Here is a 19595-nt window from a genome sequence, read left to right as displayed (position 1 = left end):
TCAGCTTTGTCACATCCCTTCTTGTAAGCAAATACATCCTATTGCCTTCTCTGAGAGTTCTAGTACTTGGAGGCCTAGTTTTCTAGCAAGTTGAAATAAGTAGCCTATTTCTCAAAGAGCATATTGAACTTTTACTGTAAAATCCTAAGGACATTTAAGTGAGAGAATAAATAAAGTTCACTATTATGCCTTTTCTTACCTTATATTTCTACCCTCCCTTCTCTGCGTGCCTTGCTCTTTTTTCATCTGTGAAGGGTTTTTTGGAGTGTGGTCCATTATTCTCTTAATATTTCAGAATTTTGTTTTCTCTGTCTTTTAAAAGTCATCAAATGATAAAAAGTAACTATCGAACTTCTAAAGTATCTTTTTCAACCACAGTTTGGCAGAAAATTGGCTTCTGTAAGTTATTCTTCAGATGATTCACTTAACTATATTTAACAGTTTTTCAAACAGTTCAAAGAAAGGTACATACTTCCCTGAAAGATACATTTCCAGAACTAATCCTACTTTAACAATTAATGTTACATTTTTATGAGTCAGAATAAATACATAAAAATGATTAACATAAAAACTTAATAATGAACATTTTAGAATACAAATATCTGTGAAATTCAGGGAATAATTAGATGTGGTACTGTCTGTAAAAGTGTGATTTCATTGAAGTGGCTGTTCCCCCCAAGAGTTACAACTTGTTACTCACCTTATGTGATTCTTGTCCAAATCTTCCATAAATTCTCCAGAGCTAAATCCTTGACATTATATAAGTATGTCAAAGAGTATACAAACTCGATTTTCTTTCATAGTCACCAATGCTTAATTTGCCTTTTTCAGAAATACATCTCTCTGAAAACTTTTATGTTCTTCTTGCATAATTCTTGACTAGAAATGTGTTGTGACCTACTCTTGCTCACTGTGGGTCTCTTTATGACTCTTTGGGGTGGCTCTCAATTTAATTCTCTTGAGAGGATAAGACTTTATGACTCAAAAGCCTTAGAAATGTGGGCCTATGGTAATATGAAAATCAATTTTACTATATTTGTCCAGGCTTCTTACCATTCTGATGTTTTACAGATTATACCGAAAGGAAGTTCTACAAAAATTAATGGAAAAGTGTGTTTCTAAAGGATATGTCTTCCAGATGGAAATGATTGTTCGAGCTAGGCAACTGAATTTTACCATTGGAGAGGTATGGGACTAATCTAATTAGAAAAGTGTATTTAATGCTAAGAAATTAGTAAAGCTACATTCTGGATTTCTCATTTTAAAAAAAATTAAGGAGTCTTTTTGTTTGTTTCTTAATAGAAGATAGCATTCCCTTTCAGAGTACTCTTAGAACTCTGCCTCCATTTTCTTCTTTTCCCAAAGTATCCCTTTTTTCTTTCCTCCTTCCTTTTATTCTTAATTATGACACATCCCTCCATCATAAATTATTGTAAATTTCTTTGTTACTATCAGCTATAAGTAGGTAGTCAAGTCATTAAATTGTAAAATACATAAGTCCTAGGAGCCTAGTTCATCTAGAGGTGGCTGAAAATTTTTTGGAACCATGAAGAACTGAGAAAATAGGTTTATAAGGTTAATAATTTACATGGAAAAAAATAGCTTATTTTCCTAGAATAGTACTAATTTTTTTTCTTCCAGTCAGAATAATAATATTAAATGGAATTTAGAAAACATTTGAGTTTTGGAGTAAAACTTTTTTTGAAGTAGAATTGCAATCTTGAGAGTTCAATTTATTTTCAAGTTGGAACTTCTTTTCAAAGTAACATTATACGGTTTACATATTATAATTTCAGTTTTAAAATCCATGAATTATTTATGGAGGTATTCACAGCAATAAGATCTTGAACTCATTGAAATATGAAATCTTCATTCCTATGTTGGTGGCTATCTTCATATCAACCCCCTCCCCCCCCCCCAAAAAAAAAAAGCATCATTTAAACTTTAAAACATATAAACTTGGTAATTATTTGCACACTCAACCAATTCTTTGTTTAAGTTAGGTAAAAGTTTTTGTGGATTTGTATCACATTTGAGATTCTGCTTATTTGCTTTTTCAAAGAATACATTGTTTTTCTTTTGTTTTCAAATAGGTTCCAATCTCTTTTGTGGATCGAGTTTATGGTGAATCCAAGTTGGGAGGAAATGAAATAGTCTCCTTTTTGAAAGGACTGTTGACTCTGTTTGCCACTACATAAGATGACACTATTCATTTTATATTTAAATTATCTTGTTCATTTCATTTTAAACATAAGACAAAAGACCTGGGTTGCTGATTTTTAAATTGTACTCTTAAACCATAAACATTAAGGTAAGGTAAATTTCATATATACCTTAATTTTTATTTCTGGAGGTCTGTGTAAAAGTAAATTCACTGTGTAAAGAAAGAAGGAATAATCTTTATGTCTGTTTACAGTTGTAATGCTATTTATAAATAAATTTTATAAGACTTTGGTTTGGATAAAGCATTGTTGATTACTTAACACTAAATTGGATTTTCTTCTGTGCAGTTTTGAAATAATACTTAATAGTAAAAGGAAAGCTTCTAACTTTGGGTATCTATGAAATTTTAGCTTTTAAAATAATTGTTTCTATACATAATTAAGATAAATACCTAAAATGTTTACATGACTTGAAAAACATTACAATTCACCATTTGCTTTAAAATATCTTCTCTTAAACTAACAAGGAAAGCAACCAGCCTATTTAAATTAACATTTTAGGTTTTTTGCCTCATTGCAACTTCAATAAGTAAATCTGTTTTCACTGTTGAATCTGTGAAATACTGCATTCTAATATAAAAAATCATAGTAAAATTTAACCAATTGACTGATGAAAATATTAAATATGTTTTGAATGTATGAAACTTGTGTATAGCTATAAATTCATAATGTTAAGCTGTTAAGAACTTTTTCCTAAATGAGAAAAAGAATCCAATTCTACAGGATTCAATTCTTGCTAGTTCTAGTGATTTAAACTTTGGTTTGGATAAAGCATTGTTGATTATTTAACACTAAATAGTGATTTAAAAAGAACTTACTGAATTCCTTTTTCTTGGACTTTTTTTCCTTAAGAAATACATTTTTTAATTAATGGATTTACATTTGTGTGTTATTCCATTGTGCTCAAAAGTACTTATAGACACATTTTGGCTAGTTAAATAGAAGAGTAAAGGCTTATAATTCTTAACAACAATTAAGGAATAAGTGTTGGCATCAAACACATAGTTGAAGTTCATTGACAGAAGTATAGCTGTTATATATTTATCTCTCTAATGCATTTCAAAAAGTTTAGATATTTTCTAAAAGGCAAATAAATTCCTGTCCTGGGATGCTTAATATTAGGTCATTTGGGCAAGTGTAGTGTAGTGGATAGCATACACGGCCTGGAGCCAAGAATATTTATCTTCCTGAGTTCAAATTTAACCTCAGCCACTTAGTAGCTCTGCCTCAGTTCCTCATTTGCAAAATGATCTGGAAGAGAAAATAGCAAACTGCTCTAATAATAATCTTTGCCAACAAAACACCCAAAAGGGGTCACAAAAAGTTGGACATGATTGAACAATGTGGTTTTGATCCAGTGTTATTGAGAAAGCATTATTTTATTTTAAAAAACCTTTAAAATAAAGTCATACACAATAGTGAACTTTTTCTCAAGAAAATAGTAAGTTTGAAATGACTCTATGAAAGAAAAAAATTAATTTTTGTTTGGTATAACCCTATGATTTCATTATCGGCAGCTCTTAGGAAAAACTTCTATGAAATACCCATTATACCAGTATTCGACTTAGTGTCCTAAAACTGCCATAGGCACTGAGAAATAAAGTGACTTGCCCAGGGTCATATAGCCAACTTATCTGAAACTTGAATCCAAGCCTTTTTGAACTGGAGTCACGTTCTCTATTCACTTATTTCATAATGCCTCTTATAGTCTGCTCTCTGAAAAATATTAGAAATTAATATAGCTAAATAAAGAATTTGTAAGCTACATCAAAAATTAAATATTGCTTTATATAGAGATGGACATAGCAAGTAAGTGAAAAAAAAGCAATAAATCCTTTTATTTTAACAAGTTGTATAAGTTGAGCGGCCTTTAAAGACTTAAAAAAATTTTTTTAACAAATATATACTCTAACATTCTTTAAATAAATGAAGGTTGAGTATTAGGTCATTCTAAGAATGGGATTAAAATAAGATTCATTTTTAATTCTTTTGCTGGTCAATTAAATTACAAAAGCTGTTTATACAATATATTTTTTTTACATTTGTTTTTAAAACTTTTAGTTCCAGATTCTCTCCCTTGCTCTCCACCTACACCCCCTATCAAGAAGATACATGTGAAACTATGCAAAGCATTTCCATAAATCATATTGTAGAAGAAAACATAGATTTTTTTTCCCCACCTCAAAAAAAAAAAACCCTTCAAGAAAAATAAAAGTTTTTAAAAAATATGCTTCAGTCTGTATTCAGATACAATCTGTTCTTTCTCTGGGTATGGATAACATTTTTCATAAGTCCTTCACAGTAGTCATGGATCGTTGTTGCAATTTCTTTTAAAAGTAATTTTTTTAAAAAGACCATGTGTTCTTTCCACATTGTTAGTTGAATCTCAGTCCAAAACCTCACTGTCCAAAGAAGGCTGTTTTCTTTATTTAAAACCTTAACTTGCCCACCAGGGGTCAACCTTTCTTAAAGAAGTTTACCCAATTTATTTTCATTATTTCAGTTTTATTGACAACAAAAACCTTGAAACAACTGGAAATACCTCCTTTTTTTTTGTACAGTAGAATATAAATTTAAATTAATAAGGAAAAAGATAATTTTGACCACCAGTTTTTGTGAACATGTATCTTTTACTTTGTTGCACTCATCCATACTACAGTATGACTGTGAGCAAGTCACTTATTTAACCAGCTTGAGCATCAGTTTCCTCAATTTTAAAATGAAGGGGTTGGACAATGTGACCCTTACTTCACTTCCAGCTCTAAAGAACCTGTGACTTAATTAATAGAAGTTAAAAAACACGGTTTAAAACAAAAAACAGTGAATTAAATATAGGCATTATTACATTTTCTAATTTCCATGAGAGATATGATTTAAAAAAAAAAAAAAAAAAACCTTTTTATGTATTTCTCCTTCAACTGGTGTGTAAGAAATTTATGATTTGATTTAAAGAAAAGCATTATTTGGACGTCTATTCAAAAGGATTTTACAATATGTAAGAGCATTTTTATAGGAAAAATGGATTTTGCCATTTTGAATCTATTCAGTTTTTGCTTTTAAAATCCCATTCAATTTAAGATGTATAGTTTCTTAACATAGTTTTGATACTATAGTCAGAAACCTAAAGCCTAAAGTAAACTGAAGCCAAGAAAGAGGTTAAAGTATTTTGCTCAAGTTCTATTGTATTTTATTAACTGCTTTATTTTTAAAGTAAAATTAGTTTCTCTACTTCCCTTTTAACTTTTGAGTAAACATCTTCCCTTTTGTCCACTTAAAATTCTATGTTTTTATTTTTTAAAAGTTCACACAAAGTAAAGATTAAAGCATACATTTGGATATTTATAAGAACCCTAGCCACCTAATTTGGAAATTAGTATGTAGAATACTTTGGGCAGGGAACAACTTGGACCTTATAGGCTCATACATAGGATTTAGGCCTAAAAGGGATCTTGGAAGTCATCGAACTCTAACCCCATCTTTTTATATAAGAGGAATGACTCCCAGGTGAAGTGAAGTGTGATTCTAAATCCATAAATACTAAAACTGCTTTGAAGACTGAGTTACATAATCTTCAAATTACAATATCTTATACAAATTTGTATTTGAATTAGGTTTTAATAATATTTTTTGTAATCTAAAATTCTGGAATGTTGTTAAAGCTAAATTGCTACTTTAACACTCTTGGGCATTTTCCATAAAGGAAAGCAATTTAAGATTATAGGATTTAGAGGTAGAAGGGACCTTAGAAATCATTTAGCCTAGCCTCTTCTCTTGTACAAGTGAAAAAACTGAAGTTAAAGAGGAAAAGTGACTTGCCAAAGGTCACATAGAAAGTAGAAGCAGGATTTGACAGCACTTTAAAGCCAAGCTCTACTGCCAGCTTAATATTGGTAGAAATTTACAAAACTGTTTTGCTATTTAATCTCATAAAACCACTCAAGTACTTTCAGTTAATCAGTTAGTAGGTTTGCTGGCTTACTCTGAAAAAGACAGATTTAAAAGTGTAGTCATATGAAACATAAATGGGGAGATGGGAGAGAGGGGTCCTGGAAGGGGATAGTATTGGGATACATAATATAGAAGGGAGTTTACCTAAGTTGAATTTTACATCCCTAATGTTCTAGCCAGTTGAATTAAACTTTAAAAAGAAAAGTAGCTTTCAGAGTCAGAACTTCTCATCTTGAGACATCACTAATCCCATGAAAATGAATGTTGGCATCTAAAGCAGTTATGTTGGATGTTCATGTTATGTTCATGACTACAGAGTATGTTCTAAGTATATGAGTTCATTTTTATCATGTAGTTATATGGACAAGACTGTAGAGTTGATTTTAGACCAACTTTCCCTCATTTTACAAATGGGAAAATTGAGGCTACTATGACTAGCCTCAAGGTCTAACCATATGTCTTTGGATGTCTATGAAGAATGTAAAATTATATAAATATATATATATATATTTTAAAAAACTAACTATCCGTAAAAATCAATTTTCATCTGCAGGAATATTCTCACCAAGCCAGGTGGTGGATGGGAACTCTGAGCTGAGAAACTTAAATCATTCTAAGATTTGAGGCAGTGCCTTAGAAACTTTCACCCATTGAGGAAAAATGAATATGGCTTGAGGGAATGTGGCCTTCCTTTTTGATGTAACTTGAGAGCAACTTCTTAACTGTGGCAGGTGATTTCCCTTTCACCCTTAATCTTAATTTGTACTTTAGGGACCCTCTTCCCTTGTCCTACATACACACTTTACTTTTCCACGTGGGTGCATCTTGCCACACACTCCCTCCCCCCACCAAAAGTAGTTCAGGCCCAGCTGGGTCCCTGCGCAGGGATTCTCAGTACAGCCACCTGACTGAGTGCTAGGGCAGTGCTTTGGTCCTGCTGCCTCCGCCTGCAGTGGCCAGAGGAAGGCGCCAGCCGCACACACTGGAGGAGGCGGCGCAGTGCGGCCATTATTCAAGGCGCCTCCTAGTGGGTCAATAGCAAATTCTTCGTCCCCCCCATACACACACCTCCCATTCTCGCGAGAACAACCCCCCCCTTTAATGATATTATATAACTACCCCAGGGAAGGAGGGGGGAAGAGTTAGTATGACCCACAATACTAGGGTAAGTAAAATGCAAAGTGAAATGTAAGTGGGGTAAATGCCCCCCAAAGTGGGGGGGAAGGGGCAAGAGCCCCCCCCAGCTGGACAATGAGTCCTCTTATGCTAATGAAGGACTTACGTCACTTCCGCTCTTTCTCGGCCGCCATTTTGGCCAGGGCAGGTTCGGGGACTCGCTCCGAGGCGCCTGTATTGTCTGCTGAGGGGAGACGCGGGATCAGGCCCCCCTCCCCCGCCTGCCCACCGCCGCCTCCGCCGGCCCGGTCCCCCCAGCTGCCTGCCTGGATCCATGAGCTGAACTCACGCACCCCCCACCCCCCTCCCCGGCCGCCGCCATCTTGTGCCCCCCCCCCTCCCCGGGGCAGCGCTGAGGGGGATTTTCTCTTTTACTCTGACGAGCTCCCTCTCCCGGTCCCGCCGCCGCCGCCTGGCGCTGCTGAGGAGGAGAGAAGCGGCCGAGGCTGCCGCCGCCACCGCCGGTGAGGCCGCCTCCCCACCCACCGCCCCCCACCACCCCTCCTCCTCCTCCTCCTCCCCCTTTGTCTGCACCACTCGACGACTCCGCCGCCGCCCGCCCGGGGACTGGAGGGAACCGCTCGCGCCGCCGCTTCCCCCCGGCGTCTCGTGCTGCCACCGCCTTCACTCTGCTGCGCCCGCCGCTCCCCCCGGCCGCAGCGGCAGCGGCGCGAGCCGGAGCGCGAGACCCCGGGCGAGCTCGCGCCCCCCACCCTGCTGCCGCCGCCGCTGCTGCTGTGCCGCCGCCGCCTCCTGCCCCTCGAGCCTCCCGCCGCTGGGATCCCCCTCTTCGTTACCACGCCGGCTCTGTGCAGCCTTACGAACCAAATCAAGGTAAGTGATTCTTAGACTCTTTTTCCTTTATCTTTCTCGATGCATGGAATAATGCACCGATTGGTTTGCACTTTGAGCTGCATGAACTCCTTCCCTCCTCTTCCCTCTCCCCCGCTCCCCGCCCCCCCCCACTCCCCACACCCACCCCCCGCTACACGAGGAGAGATGGATACATCCTTTCTCCTTCCCGTGCAGCCTCTTTCGTGTAACCTCCATAAGGTGCAGGCTCCATTGCAATCTTTTCTCCAGTGCAATCATCACTGCAGATCCTCAGGAGTTTGCAAGAGGCACCCCTTGTGCATCCCAGTCCTGCAAAGCTTTGAAGGCGTGAAATAGCTCCTCTGCAGACTTAACATCGCTTTGTTGTTTAAATTTAACCCCCTCTTCCTCATAATAGTCTCTTGTATGCTTAAGCTGCTTGAATGGTTTGATCATCCTTTTGCCATAACGGTGTGGACCTCTTAACTACCGGCTTTCTTCTTGGGGGTCTTGGCATCATATGTAGCTTCTTATGTACCCACTCTCCGTCAAAAAAATTTTTCTCCACCTTTTTAGATCCCTGAGGTGCCTATGGAGGACACAGTTGTCAGCAGCAGCAAGACATATGGATGTGGGCTTGGTTTAATTTTTTAAAAAACAAATTCCTAGCAGACTTAAGTCTTCTGCCAAATCGCACCGTTCTCAGCTTTTTGGGGAGGGGGGGAAGATGATGGATTTGTGAGAAGTGGAGGAGCACCAAGGCGGATTAGCATGGCATGAACCGAAGTATTTGCTTTCTGAATGCATTCCTCCTTAGCATGCTAGTTCTTCTCCCTCCCCTTCTGTACAGAGAGCGATAGCATCTCCCTGTTTAAAAATGCCGGCTTGTTTGGTAAACGCTGCTTATTGTCGCAAAGTTGGGGTTTGGACACGCTAATAAGATGACAGAAAATGGCAAGCCAGAGAGCAGAAATTACTAAAATTTAATGAATGGAGAGTAGTAGCCTTACCGCCCTCTTCCATTCCCTTCTTTCCCCCCACCCCCCAACCTGGATGTCTGTGTCTACTGGAAAAGGCGCGATTGCTTCAGCTCCTCCAGCGCCCAAGATCTGGCTTCTGGGCCAGACCCTGTACTCTTGTTTTCCTCTTAGTCCCACCCCCTCCTCTCCCAAAATCATACACCTTGATGTACTTACATCCACTTCCTCTATTGGTTTGGGGTTTTTTTTGGTTGTTGGGGGGGGGGGTTTGTTGTTGTTGTTTGTTTGCTTGTTTTGGGGCTTTGCAGGGTTTTGGCTGTAACCCATGTCTCAGACAAAGCCAATAATTTAATTAAAAAAAAGAAAGAAAGCTGCTTTCTGGATTTGTCATTTTAATGCTGCTCCCTTACAACTCCCATTTGTGATGTTTTGGATGCATGTGTATTGATTCTTTTAAAAAGGGGTGGTGGTAGGAAGCGCACCAGAGAATCCTGATTCAGTATTTGTTTGGCTGTGTTTTGTTTTGATTTGTTTTTTAAATTAAATCTGTATTGTTGCTTCTGGTTTATGGCCATGAAGAAAATGCCAGCCCCCACCCAAAATGCACCGCAGCCAAGTCGGCTAAAGGAGATGAGTGTTGGAGTCAGTAGGGGGCGCATTCTCTGCACTGGGTAAGGCTGCAGAGGGGGGGAAGGGCCCCAGATGTACAACCAGGATCTGCTTCACAGCGCCTTCTACAGACCATGGGAAAATGGGCCTAACACTTAGTTACTTTTGTGAGCTGACATCAGTAGAGATGAGGATTAGTAAGTAAAGCGCAATAGTTTAAAAGATATGTTCATCATTTGGTTCTTTAGTGGTGTTTTGTTTGTTACAAATGTTCAGTCACTAACACCTGTCTGTTACCTCTAATAGCGTCATCATATTACATACCAAAGATAAGCGGTTTAAACTCTCTTTACATTTCTAGAGTCCTTCCTCAGATTGTAGACTTCAAAGATGACCAGGTATCTGTTTTTAAAGGTCAGCAAAATGGAACAAGTAAGGAAGATTGGCAATAAAAGGAAGAGTTTGTGTCTCCCCTAGTTGCCTGAAGGACTTTATTAGTAAGCTATCTGAACTCAAAGTAGCTTTTTCCCTCAAAGCAGTATTGATGGCATTTTAATAACCAATATTTGATTATGGAAAGTGTTAACCATAAACTCAATTATCAATGTAATTTGAGAAATGTGTTTCCTTCCTTGGTTTTGACTATTGGAATTGTCATTAAACAAGTAAACAATTTTCTAAAACAGTACTAGGGAAATGCCAGTTTCATAGGTGTGGGGTGTTCAGTGAGAAATCTAGTCCCACCTTTACACCATGATGTACTAAACTTGTACTTGGATGGCTTAGAGTAATTACTCCCTGCTACTACCATTTGGAAGATGTGAATTCATTCTCTAGTCTTGTGCATTAGATTATGTTGTGGATTCATGGAGTATGTTTACTTTTGAAGGTTGAGAACTAAAAGCTAGAAAGATAAAAATGTCTTCTACTTTCTTCCCCTATTTGCTACTGAAAATAGCCTCAGTTGCTAAAATTTCCTATCAGCCAAGCCACATTCCTCAAGTTGCCAGTTAAAGCTGGTTCCTAAGAGGTACTTTGAAAACTAGCAATAACTTGTGGATTTTCATTTTCAAGTTAACATTTTTTTAAATAACCAGTTGAGTTTATGTGCTACTCTTTCTAGTCTATAGTAATATAGAATGGTTTAGAACATTTAACTGTTGGCTTGAGTCATTTTAAAGTGTTGTTAGATAAGCTTTTTACAATCTTTGGACAATCAACTTTATTCAGAATTATGAGGTCTCACAAAACCGTCTTGCTACAAAATACAGCTGGTCATCGATTCATTCTAACAGGTAAAGTTTTTGTTGTGAGTAACTTTTGGATACACAAAATAAATTCAGGTCAAGAGTGATAGGGTTTTTTTAATGATACATAGTTAATAAATTATCTCAGAGTTATTAGTATTAAATAGTTGTTACCATGTAATATTTGGAGAATGAAAAGGAAGAGGCAGCAAAAGATGTTCAGGTCTGAGATTACATTTAATAATTCATGATCTTTATTATCATGTGGAAATGTATTTGCTGTGTAGAAGTAGCAAACTTGTAACCTGTTTAACCTGGTTTAACTTGAGTCCCAACACTACTTACTATTTAAGGGGAAATTTTATTAAGAACTGTTTAAATTGGGAAAACAACTTCTAAGATTAGAATGTGTAAGAATGTTAGTTGAGAAATGGTAAGGTGCTTTTGTTTGGCAAAGTAAATTATAAGTAAGAAGAATTAGTCAGTATCTAGTAACGAAAGGCATTCTCTTAGGAACTTTTGGTTAGCTCTTGGAAAGCATCTATTCTTCAGTGTTTGTATGAGCATACACAAATAAACACATGTATACTTCTGGTTTTAAATACCCATGTTTGTGCCTATATCTGTTATTTCCTATGATTAGATGTAGTGGAAGTTGCACAAAAGGAGAGTGGATATCTTTCATTTACTGAAGAGTCATTATCTTGGAACCAGTTCTTTGATAAAGCTGTAGAGGGTGAAGGAGATTAGACTAAATCTTTGCTGAACCAATCTACCTTGAAGATTTGGGGTTTTGTCTCTTTTTTTAGTACTAGAGGAATGATATATGATTTACCTTTTTCTCCTTAAAAATGTGTGTTGTGGGAACAGAATGGTGTAGTTGACTTAGATTTTATACTAATTAGTATAAAATAAGACTTTATTCATGTTTAACATTTTAGTTTTGGTTATAAGTAACCAACTGAGAATTTTAACTAATTTCCTAAGAATTGGTTGGCAAATGAACCCTGATTAATACAAATTAGTACAGTTGTGCTTGCATGGAATTGCACATCCCTGAAAGTTAAGAATTGACAAGAAAATTATAATCAGAAAACCTATTTAATAATTAGAGTAAAAATATATAATGAAGATTGTTCAATGAGTTACTCAGTTTTTTTTTAGCTGTGGGGAATGGGATGACTTACAAATCTTGAAAATGGTTGTTAAAATTTAATAAGCAACATTTCTGAAATGCAGAGAAATTATCCAGCAGTGGGAGATTAAGATTAAGGAAATACACACTTTCAACAGGTTTAATTGGAGGAAAAAAAATCATTTCTAATAGGGAAAGTGATAGTTTGAATAAAAAAAGTAGAAGCAAATATTTGAGTTGGAGGAAAGAGACAAAAGGAGACCAGATATTTTAATGTATTTTCTTTTTAGAGAATCTATGAATGACAAATTATAGAAGTTGAAATAGGCTTTTGGCAAATTGTTATATATACCAATCAAATGACTTTTGAGTTTTTTCCAAGCTCTCTTATTTGGGGGGTGGGAGGGGGGAACAACTCATCCAAGGATTAGAACTCAGATTTAGATGGAGCTAAGTTTAACTTCAAAAATGAACAAATTGAAGTTCAACCCTGAACACCTTTCAAAATGTTAATTAAGAAGCTTGAAAATGAAAGTGATAGATTAAAATTTTGTAAATTTTATTTTATTAGATTAGAACCAATTTGTGGTTTATCCAAAGATGCCAAGGAGACAGTTATGCAATGAACTGTTAGCCTGGATTTTCAAAGGATTTTCTGTTTGAAGGAATGTCATAAAGTATATTATAGATTCCACTAGGTGAACTAACTTTAGTAATCTGGGTGTAACTTTTATTTACTTGCCCAAGAGGCATGTATATTAAGACAACCTTGGTCTTGAGAATGAATAAGTTAGTTAAAATTGGATTTACGAAGTTCCCTTTAATGTCATATTATTGTTCAATCTCTTCAGTCAGATCTGATTCTTCATGACCCAATTTGGGATTTTCTTGGCAAAGATACTAGAATGGTTTGCCATTTCCTTCTCTGGCTCATTTTGCAGAGGAGAACCTGAGGCAGACAGGGTTAAGTGACTTGCCCAAGGTCACAAAGCTAGTAAATGTCTGAGGCCACATTTTAATTCAGAATACTAAGTCTCCCTTACTCTGACTGTGCCAGCCTAGCTGTCCTTGTGTGTTATATTAGTGTCACATAAACTTGAAGTAAGATGGGGGAAGGTAGAGTAGATACGCTATGGTTTATGGAATTAAATCGGGAACAAATGCTGTATTTGCTGAAGTGAGTCACTGTCAGTGATGCCATTTGTGTTGTCAGTTTGTAAATCTAGAATTTAAAATTAATTTGACTAATAGTTTCATGCTGATTGGTTAAATTGATATTCTAACCGTAGATAGCTGTTTTCTATGTATCTATTAAGACTCTTTTGTCCTTGATTATTTCTTCATTCTGCAAGACATGCATTTTAAGAAACTTTCTTCTTAGCCCTTAAATGACTTGCACTTTTTCTAGATTTCCTCTATACAGAATGACCTCAATTTTTATCTTTAACTCCATGGGGGTCCTTTGACTGAATTTATTAATTGAAAAGTAGAGTGATAGAGTTGCTTATACTTCTCTCACTGTTCCCTGCACTGTCTCCTGCTCTGGTTGTGCCATGCCTTCCATTAGTATGACTAACGAGTCAACCTGGGTGGGTTCTGAAGCTCTTTTGTACTGTGGGAAGAAAATCTTCTTAAAATATGTGATTGATTAGGCATTTTTTTTATAAATTGATTTTGATCAAAGCTTTTAATATTGAAGACACTTTTATTTGTCTTTATCTCTTTTCCAGGATGTTATGAGAAATTCTCTCAGTATCATTGATACTTGGCTTAGTACAAAGCTGTAAAAGAAATCTGTCATTCCTGGAATCTTTCAAGGATTTGAGCATTATTCCAAAAGTTATGAGTTGGAAAAGACAGGAAATAGACAACGGGGTGTGGTGGAAAGAATGCTGGATTTGCTCTGGAAACCTAGGTTCAAATCATGGCTCTACTACTTGATAGAATTATTCTGTGACCATGGGCAAGTAACTTCTGGACATATTCCTCCTCTTCCTTAAAATGAGGGAGTTGGATTAGATTATTTCTGTGCTTCTTTCTACCTCCCAATTCATGGTGCAGTTTCATATTATGTGAGTAAAAAAGGCTTTATTTTGAACACTGTCAGATGGTTTAGTATCTAGGATTGTGAAGGAATAATATGGATGCATATTATAAAATGTAAGAAAATTTAAGATTTACACATGTGAATGTGATTTTAAAATCTGTTCATAGTTGTTTTTTTTTTTTTTACTTTCCCAATAAACGTAATATTATTAATAACCTCTCAAATGCATATACAGTTGTGTTGAGCTACTCATTCAACTATGGGTTACGTGTGTTTTATGTAAAACTGGCTAATGCAACTTAATGTTTTTAATAAGGCAAAGCACTGTTTATTTATAAAGATTCTCTTGCTGACTAATGAAATTATACAAAATATTGATAGCTCACATTTTTTTAAAGATAGAGATACATAGATAAATATAGATATTTAGATGTGTGTTTATAAGCACATGCATGCTTACATTCTCCCAAAGACTTCATGTTTTACAAATAGGTAAAACAAGATACAGCAAAATTAAAGCGATTTGCTTGAACTGTGACATAAAAAGCTATTCCCATGTTTGTGTTTAAACAGCAGTTCTTTATAGTATTCTTATAAAGTGTGATTAAAGAAACCTTTAAGAAGTACTTTATAACTTAATGGTGATTCTTTGCCCTTTTGTGTTGTCATTCATTCAAGGATTCCAGTTGGTGTGTTCATATAGCAAGGGTAATTGCACTGTGTGTCACTTCAGTGCTGGGCCAATTAATAGCCCCAAAACATCAAAAAGTAAATTTAAAGGAAAGGAAAAACAAACCTAGCGTGCAAATCTTAGAGTACAACATCCAGAAATAGTTGTCTATGGGGCAGGTAGATAGTGCAATGGATAGAGCACATCAGCCCTAGAGTCAGGAAGACTTGAGTTCAAATCTGGTCTCAGATATTTAGCATATACTAGTAGCTGTGTGATCCTGGGCAAGCTACTTAACCCCCTATTGCCTGGCGGGGGGAAGGGAGGGGAGGCAGAAATAGTTGCCCAAAGAAGTACTTACAAAATTTAAATAATTTTTGATCTAGTGTTTATGTTCATTTCTAAATGCAAGAATAATATGATGGAGGTGATAAGAGTAAAAAAAAAAATGCATTTGCTGATTTGAATTAGGGACAGAGTGAGTTTAGGTAGGAAAATCCTTGATAGTGGTGGTTTTGGTCTGAGCTTCAGGTGATTTTAGACAAAGTGAATTTTCTGGATCAGTTCTGTTCTTTGTAAAAATAGGACTTTTGTGGGGAAAGAATGAGGATTAAGTATTTAATTAACATCTTGCTTATAGGAATGTTAAAAATACATAGTTCTGGCTAATTTGTACTCTGAAGATGTCTTGGGAAAAACTTGAGAAAATTGTTTAAATTAAGGGTTTGGGTTTTTTGTTTTTGTTTTTTAAGCAAATAAGATACTTATTGGTTCTGTGTGAAATTTAAGTCTGACCTGTTTGGAATGTGAGTAGTATGTGTATTCTATCTTAAACCATTCAGGTAGGGGAACATGATTAATTTCAGAATAGGTATAACTGCATGTAGCTGAATTTCTTCACACAAATCTTATGAATGATTTCATTCTCATTTTCAAATCTCCAGACTTTATATAGAAAGCTTTGCCAAGTGCCACATTCTTTATTGTCTACACAGTTGGGTAAAATGTTGATGATGGTGTCCATAGCACATCATTCCCTTACCCACAACATTTCCCTGAATTTTTCCTTTTTTGTAAGTATTTGAGAATTCCACTTATTAAAAATAAAGTCAATGGGACAGCTAGGTGGTGCAGTGGATAGAGCACCAGCCCTGAAGTCAGAAGGACCTGAGTTCAAATGTGACCTCAGACACAACACTTCCTAGCTGTGTGACCCTGAGCAAGTCACTTAATCCCAACTGCCCCAGCAATAAATAAATAAATAAAGTCAATTAAGAAATCATCTCTTTCCTCAAATATTGTAGCTTGATGAGATTAGTTAGATGTATTTCTGAAATTTTGTGCCCAAAATAGCAGTGTAAAAAAATTTTTAAACAGTTATTAGTAGCTAGCAGTTGTATACGATAGCAGTAACATTTAAATCTAAATAGTAAATAATATTTCAGAATAAAGGCTAACCTATATTTGAAATTCATACAATTCAAATAGAAGTTTCAGGAATAATTTAAAAAGCATCCTGATCCCTGTTTTACATGTGAGGAAACAAGCCTAAAAGGCTTGTATCTTTCCAAGGTTCACTCTATAATGCTGCCTTCTACACTGCAGATATCCCAAATATATTTTATACATTTACAAATGTAGCACCGCAGCATAATAAACAATGTGGAGGGCCATTGAGAAGTTTGAAACTGTGTGCTATCTTGGATAGATTGCATGTATGTTTAAAATATTAATATATAAAAACACCAAATTCTGTGTCTGTATACATATATGTATTTATATACAATATGCTATGTTAGATGAAGAGCTGTTGCTGTGACAACCAGGACTTTGCTACCTTTCAGGAATTTCAACATTGCAATATAATTGTATTCAGTATGTAGTTTGCAGGCTTTTCAGTTGGTAATTCACTGCTGGGAAATAATTCATTGTTTTTATAGTGATTGTACCAATAATTGAATCCTATGTAGAAGAAAATTTAAGCCTTCATAAATGTATCCTCCCTATGCAAGTTTGAGTTAAGTTTTACTTATTGGTTTTTAGTGGATTGCTTTTATTATTCTCTAAGCAGGAGTGGTGTAGAATTCAAAGTTGACTATTAAGTCAATTGCATGGTGACCCTAACAAATGTTATTGACAGGTTGGATAAAACATTGATTATCAGCATGGGTGCTTTGTATCCACCTCAGTTCTTTGCATTTCTATTATTATTACTTCAGATTTTTATCTATTCTTAGATTAGAACAACTTCCTAATTAGTCTTCCTTCCTCCTGATTATGCCCTCTTAATCCATCTTACATACAGCCACCAAATAAATCTTCCTAAAATATTGCCTGTTATTAATGTGTTGCTGCTTCCCTTATTCAAAAAGAAACAAACATTCCAAAGTGTTCTTGTTGCTTTCTGATTTAAATCCAAACATCCTGGTATCCAAGGCCCTCACAATTTGGCATCAACCTACTTTTCCAGTTTTATCTTCCATTATTCCCCCCAAAAGTATTTGTATCACTGTTTGTTGGAGATATTTGTGTACATAACTTAACATTCCTTGACAGTGAAGATTCAGTATCCTACGACATTGTGTCATGTATAACTTGAAACTCTAGGACCATGCTGTATTTATACTAAATAGGCATTCCAAAAGTTGTAAAGTGAATAAATGACTGTAATACAGGACCTCAGTTATTTTTTTGTCATAGTAGTTTCCCAAAAAAGGATTTGCAAAAAGAAGGTAACTTTAGAGGATAACAACTTGTTAAAATTCTGTGTATCCCAGTTCCTCAGTAATCAAGATCTATATTGAAATATGTTCTTATTCCCTAACTGTTGCTGATACCCCTTCCTACAATCTATTGATAGATCAGAAAAGTGTTTAATCCTGGTAAAGTAATTTTACTTTTTTTTTACCTGATTTCTGGAATTGGTTGTCAGCTCTTTTTTAACAACACCCATTTTTAAATATAAAGAATTACTTGAAAACAGCCTTAGATGAGTGATATCAATTCTCAAGTAGAAATAGGTCCCTGCTGGTCAAATATCAGCTAGAAAACCACAAGTTAATATTATCTATGTTTTATTGTATTTTAATAAGTTTTTAATGATGACTTATGTTTCTTACATCATTATATTTATCCCAAAGTATGTTCTATTGTATTTTTATTTATTTTGTTAATCTGGATCTTCCTTACCTGGGAATTTGACTCCTAGTTTAGATAAAATAATGGGTTGAGAACCAAAAATAAAATCATTATGTAGTCAGCTGTTTACTAACAAACCTTAGGTGTGTCAAGCATATTTGGAGGTCCGTTCTTTTTATCAACTGACTCCTTTACCTATAATTTTAGGTGACTTAAAAAAAAAATCAATTCTCTAAATTGACCTAATAATGTAAATGTAATTTAGAATAACTTGGTGAGCTAAATACAAATGTCATTTACTCTTAAGAATACCACTTCGCAGATTTCATTGACTACACTTGTACTGGCTGTTTTATCTGAAGTTAAAGGATTAAAAAGTTGTGATAAATTAAGGGTGAAGGGTGTTGATTAGTATTTCTAATTCATAGATTATAGGAAAGTTTGTGTGATTTATATAAACCACAGATAAAGTGTTTGTTAGAATATTCACTTATAATCTGAGTATAATTTTGATTTTATTATATCTTTTCTAGATAAACTGGTTTTTTAAAAAAGCTATTTAAACCTAGAAGGGACCTTAGTTAGAGTTCATCTAATCCAATCCTCACATTTTTACAGATGAAGAGGACTAGATTAAGGAGCCTTGGCAAGGTCATACTGGTTGTTGGTAATGTGGATTTCTATTTGAATATAAATTGAATTAGATAACTTTGATGTACCTCCCAGCTCTTGTAATAATGTGAAATTTAGCTTCTTTTTTCTTGGCTTGTGTTTGAAAACCCTTCAAACTAATACTAAACATGATAGTTTAAATATAACCAAAACATACAGTTTCACTTAATGAATTTTACTCACCTTACATTATAGACTCTCAACTGGAAACAATTTAAACAACAAAAAAAAAAAATTGACGGAAACAGAACTTTTAGTATTGTAAAGATTTATGTTTCCATTATATTATCTTGAAATTATGATGGTTTTTTTGTTTTGTTTTCTTAAGCCGCCCCTGTGCCCCCTTTTTATAGTTGTGTTCCTGTATACATTAATAGAAAGCTATACAAGAAAGTTCTGTTCTCACATCTAGAACTAGAAGGCCTTAGCATCTGTCCAACACCCCTCATCTTACAAATAAAAAAACTAAAGGGTAATAAGTTAAAAGGCTAGGATTTGAATCCATGTCCTGTGATTTCAGTAAAGCATATTTTCTGTGATACTGTGTTGCTTCTCTATTAAAGTATATAAATGTACTTTTAATGAAGATTGAGCGGGCGAATCTGTGGCTCTTCAAGCCTGATCTATTACTCTCCTTCAGATCCTTTTTACAGGATTTCAATTTGGCCCATCCATACCAGCAAGAAAACTGTACTAAGCACTTTTGGAAGTTCCTTACAATTTTCAAGCCATCAGGGTACCATTAATACACTGGAGCAATTGCTTACTTAATGGTATTCTAATGGTCTGGAAAACTTAAAGTAACTCACAGTGCATCATTTACACCAGTGGAAGTGGTTCATTCACCTGTAAGATCTGACTCTATAAAAAAGGGGAGAGTAAGAATTAAAAATCAGTTTGATGGTAGAGATATTAGTGATGGCACTTAAAAAAAGATA

At 35.4% G+C, this 19595-nt stretch overlaps 2 protein-coding genes across 4 annotated transcripts in view; both read left to right on the top strand.

Annotated features, from left to right (window-relative positions):
• The window catches only part of DPM1 (dolichyl-phosphate mannosyltransferase subunit 1, catalytic), a 30558-nt gene extending 27461 nt beyond the window's left edge, over positions 1-3097 (top strand). For both annotated transcript variants that reach the window (XM_012539697.3, XM_003757685.4), the window contains exons 8-9: positions 1072-1186; positions 2094-3097. In XM_012539697.3, coding sequence (XP_012395151.1) covers positions 1072-1186; positions 2094-2198 — 220 coding nt within the window. In that variant the 3' untranslated portion in view covers positions 2199-3097. The remainder of the gene's footprint in view (positions 1-1071; positions 1187-2093) is intronic.
• Positions 3098-8094: 4997 nt separating this feature from the next.
• Positions 8095-19595, top strand: part of ADNP (activity dependent neuroprotector homeobox) — a 29666-nt gene continuing 18165 nt past the window's right edge. The window contains exon 1 of one of the 2 annotated variants that reach the window (XM_031951630.1): positions 8095-8180. The gene's annotated coding sequence lies outside the window, so the exon portion shown is untranslated. The remainder of the gene's footprint in view (positions 8181-19595) is intronic. The other variant, XM_031951631.1, reaches the window with a different exon arrangement.

Source organism: Sarcophilus harrisii, chromosome 2 (assembly GCF_902635505.1).
Source record: "Sarcophilus harrisii chromosome 2, mSarHar1.11, whole genome shotgun sequence".
NCBI classification, from domain to species: domain Eukaryota; kingdom Metazoa; phylum Chordata; class Mammalia; order Dasyuromorphia; family Dasyuridae; genus Sarcophilus; species Sarcophilus harrisii.
This window is presented reverse-complemented; position numbering and strand designations above follow the sequence as displayed.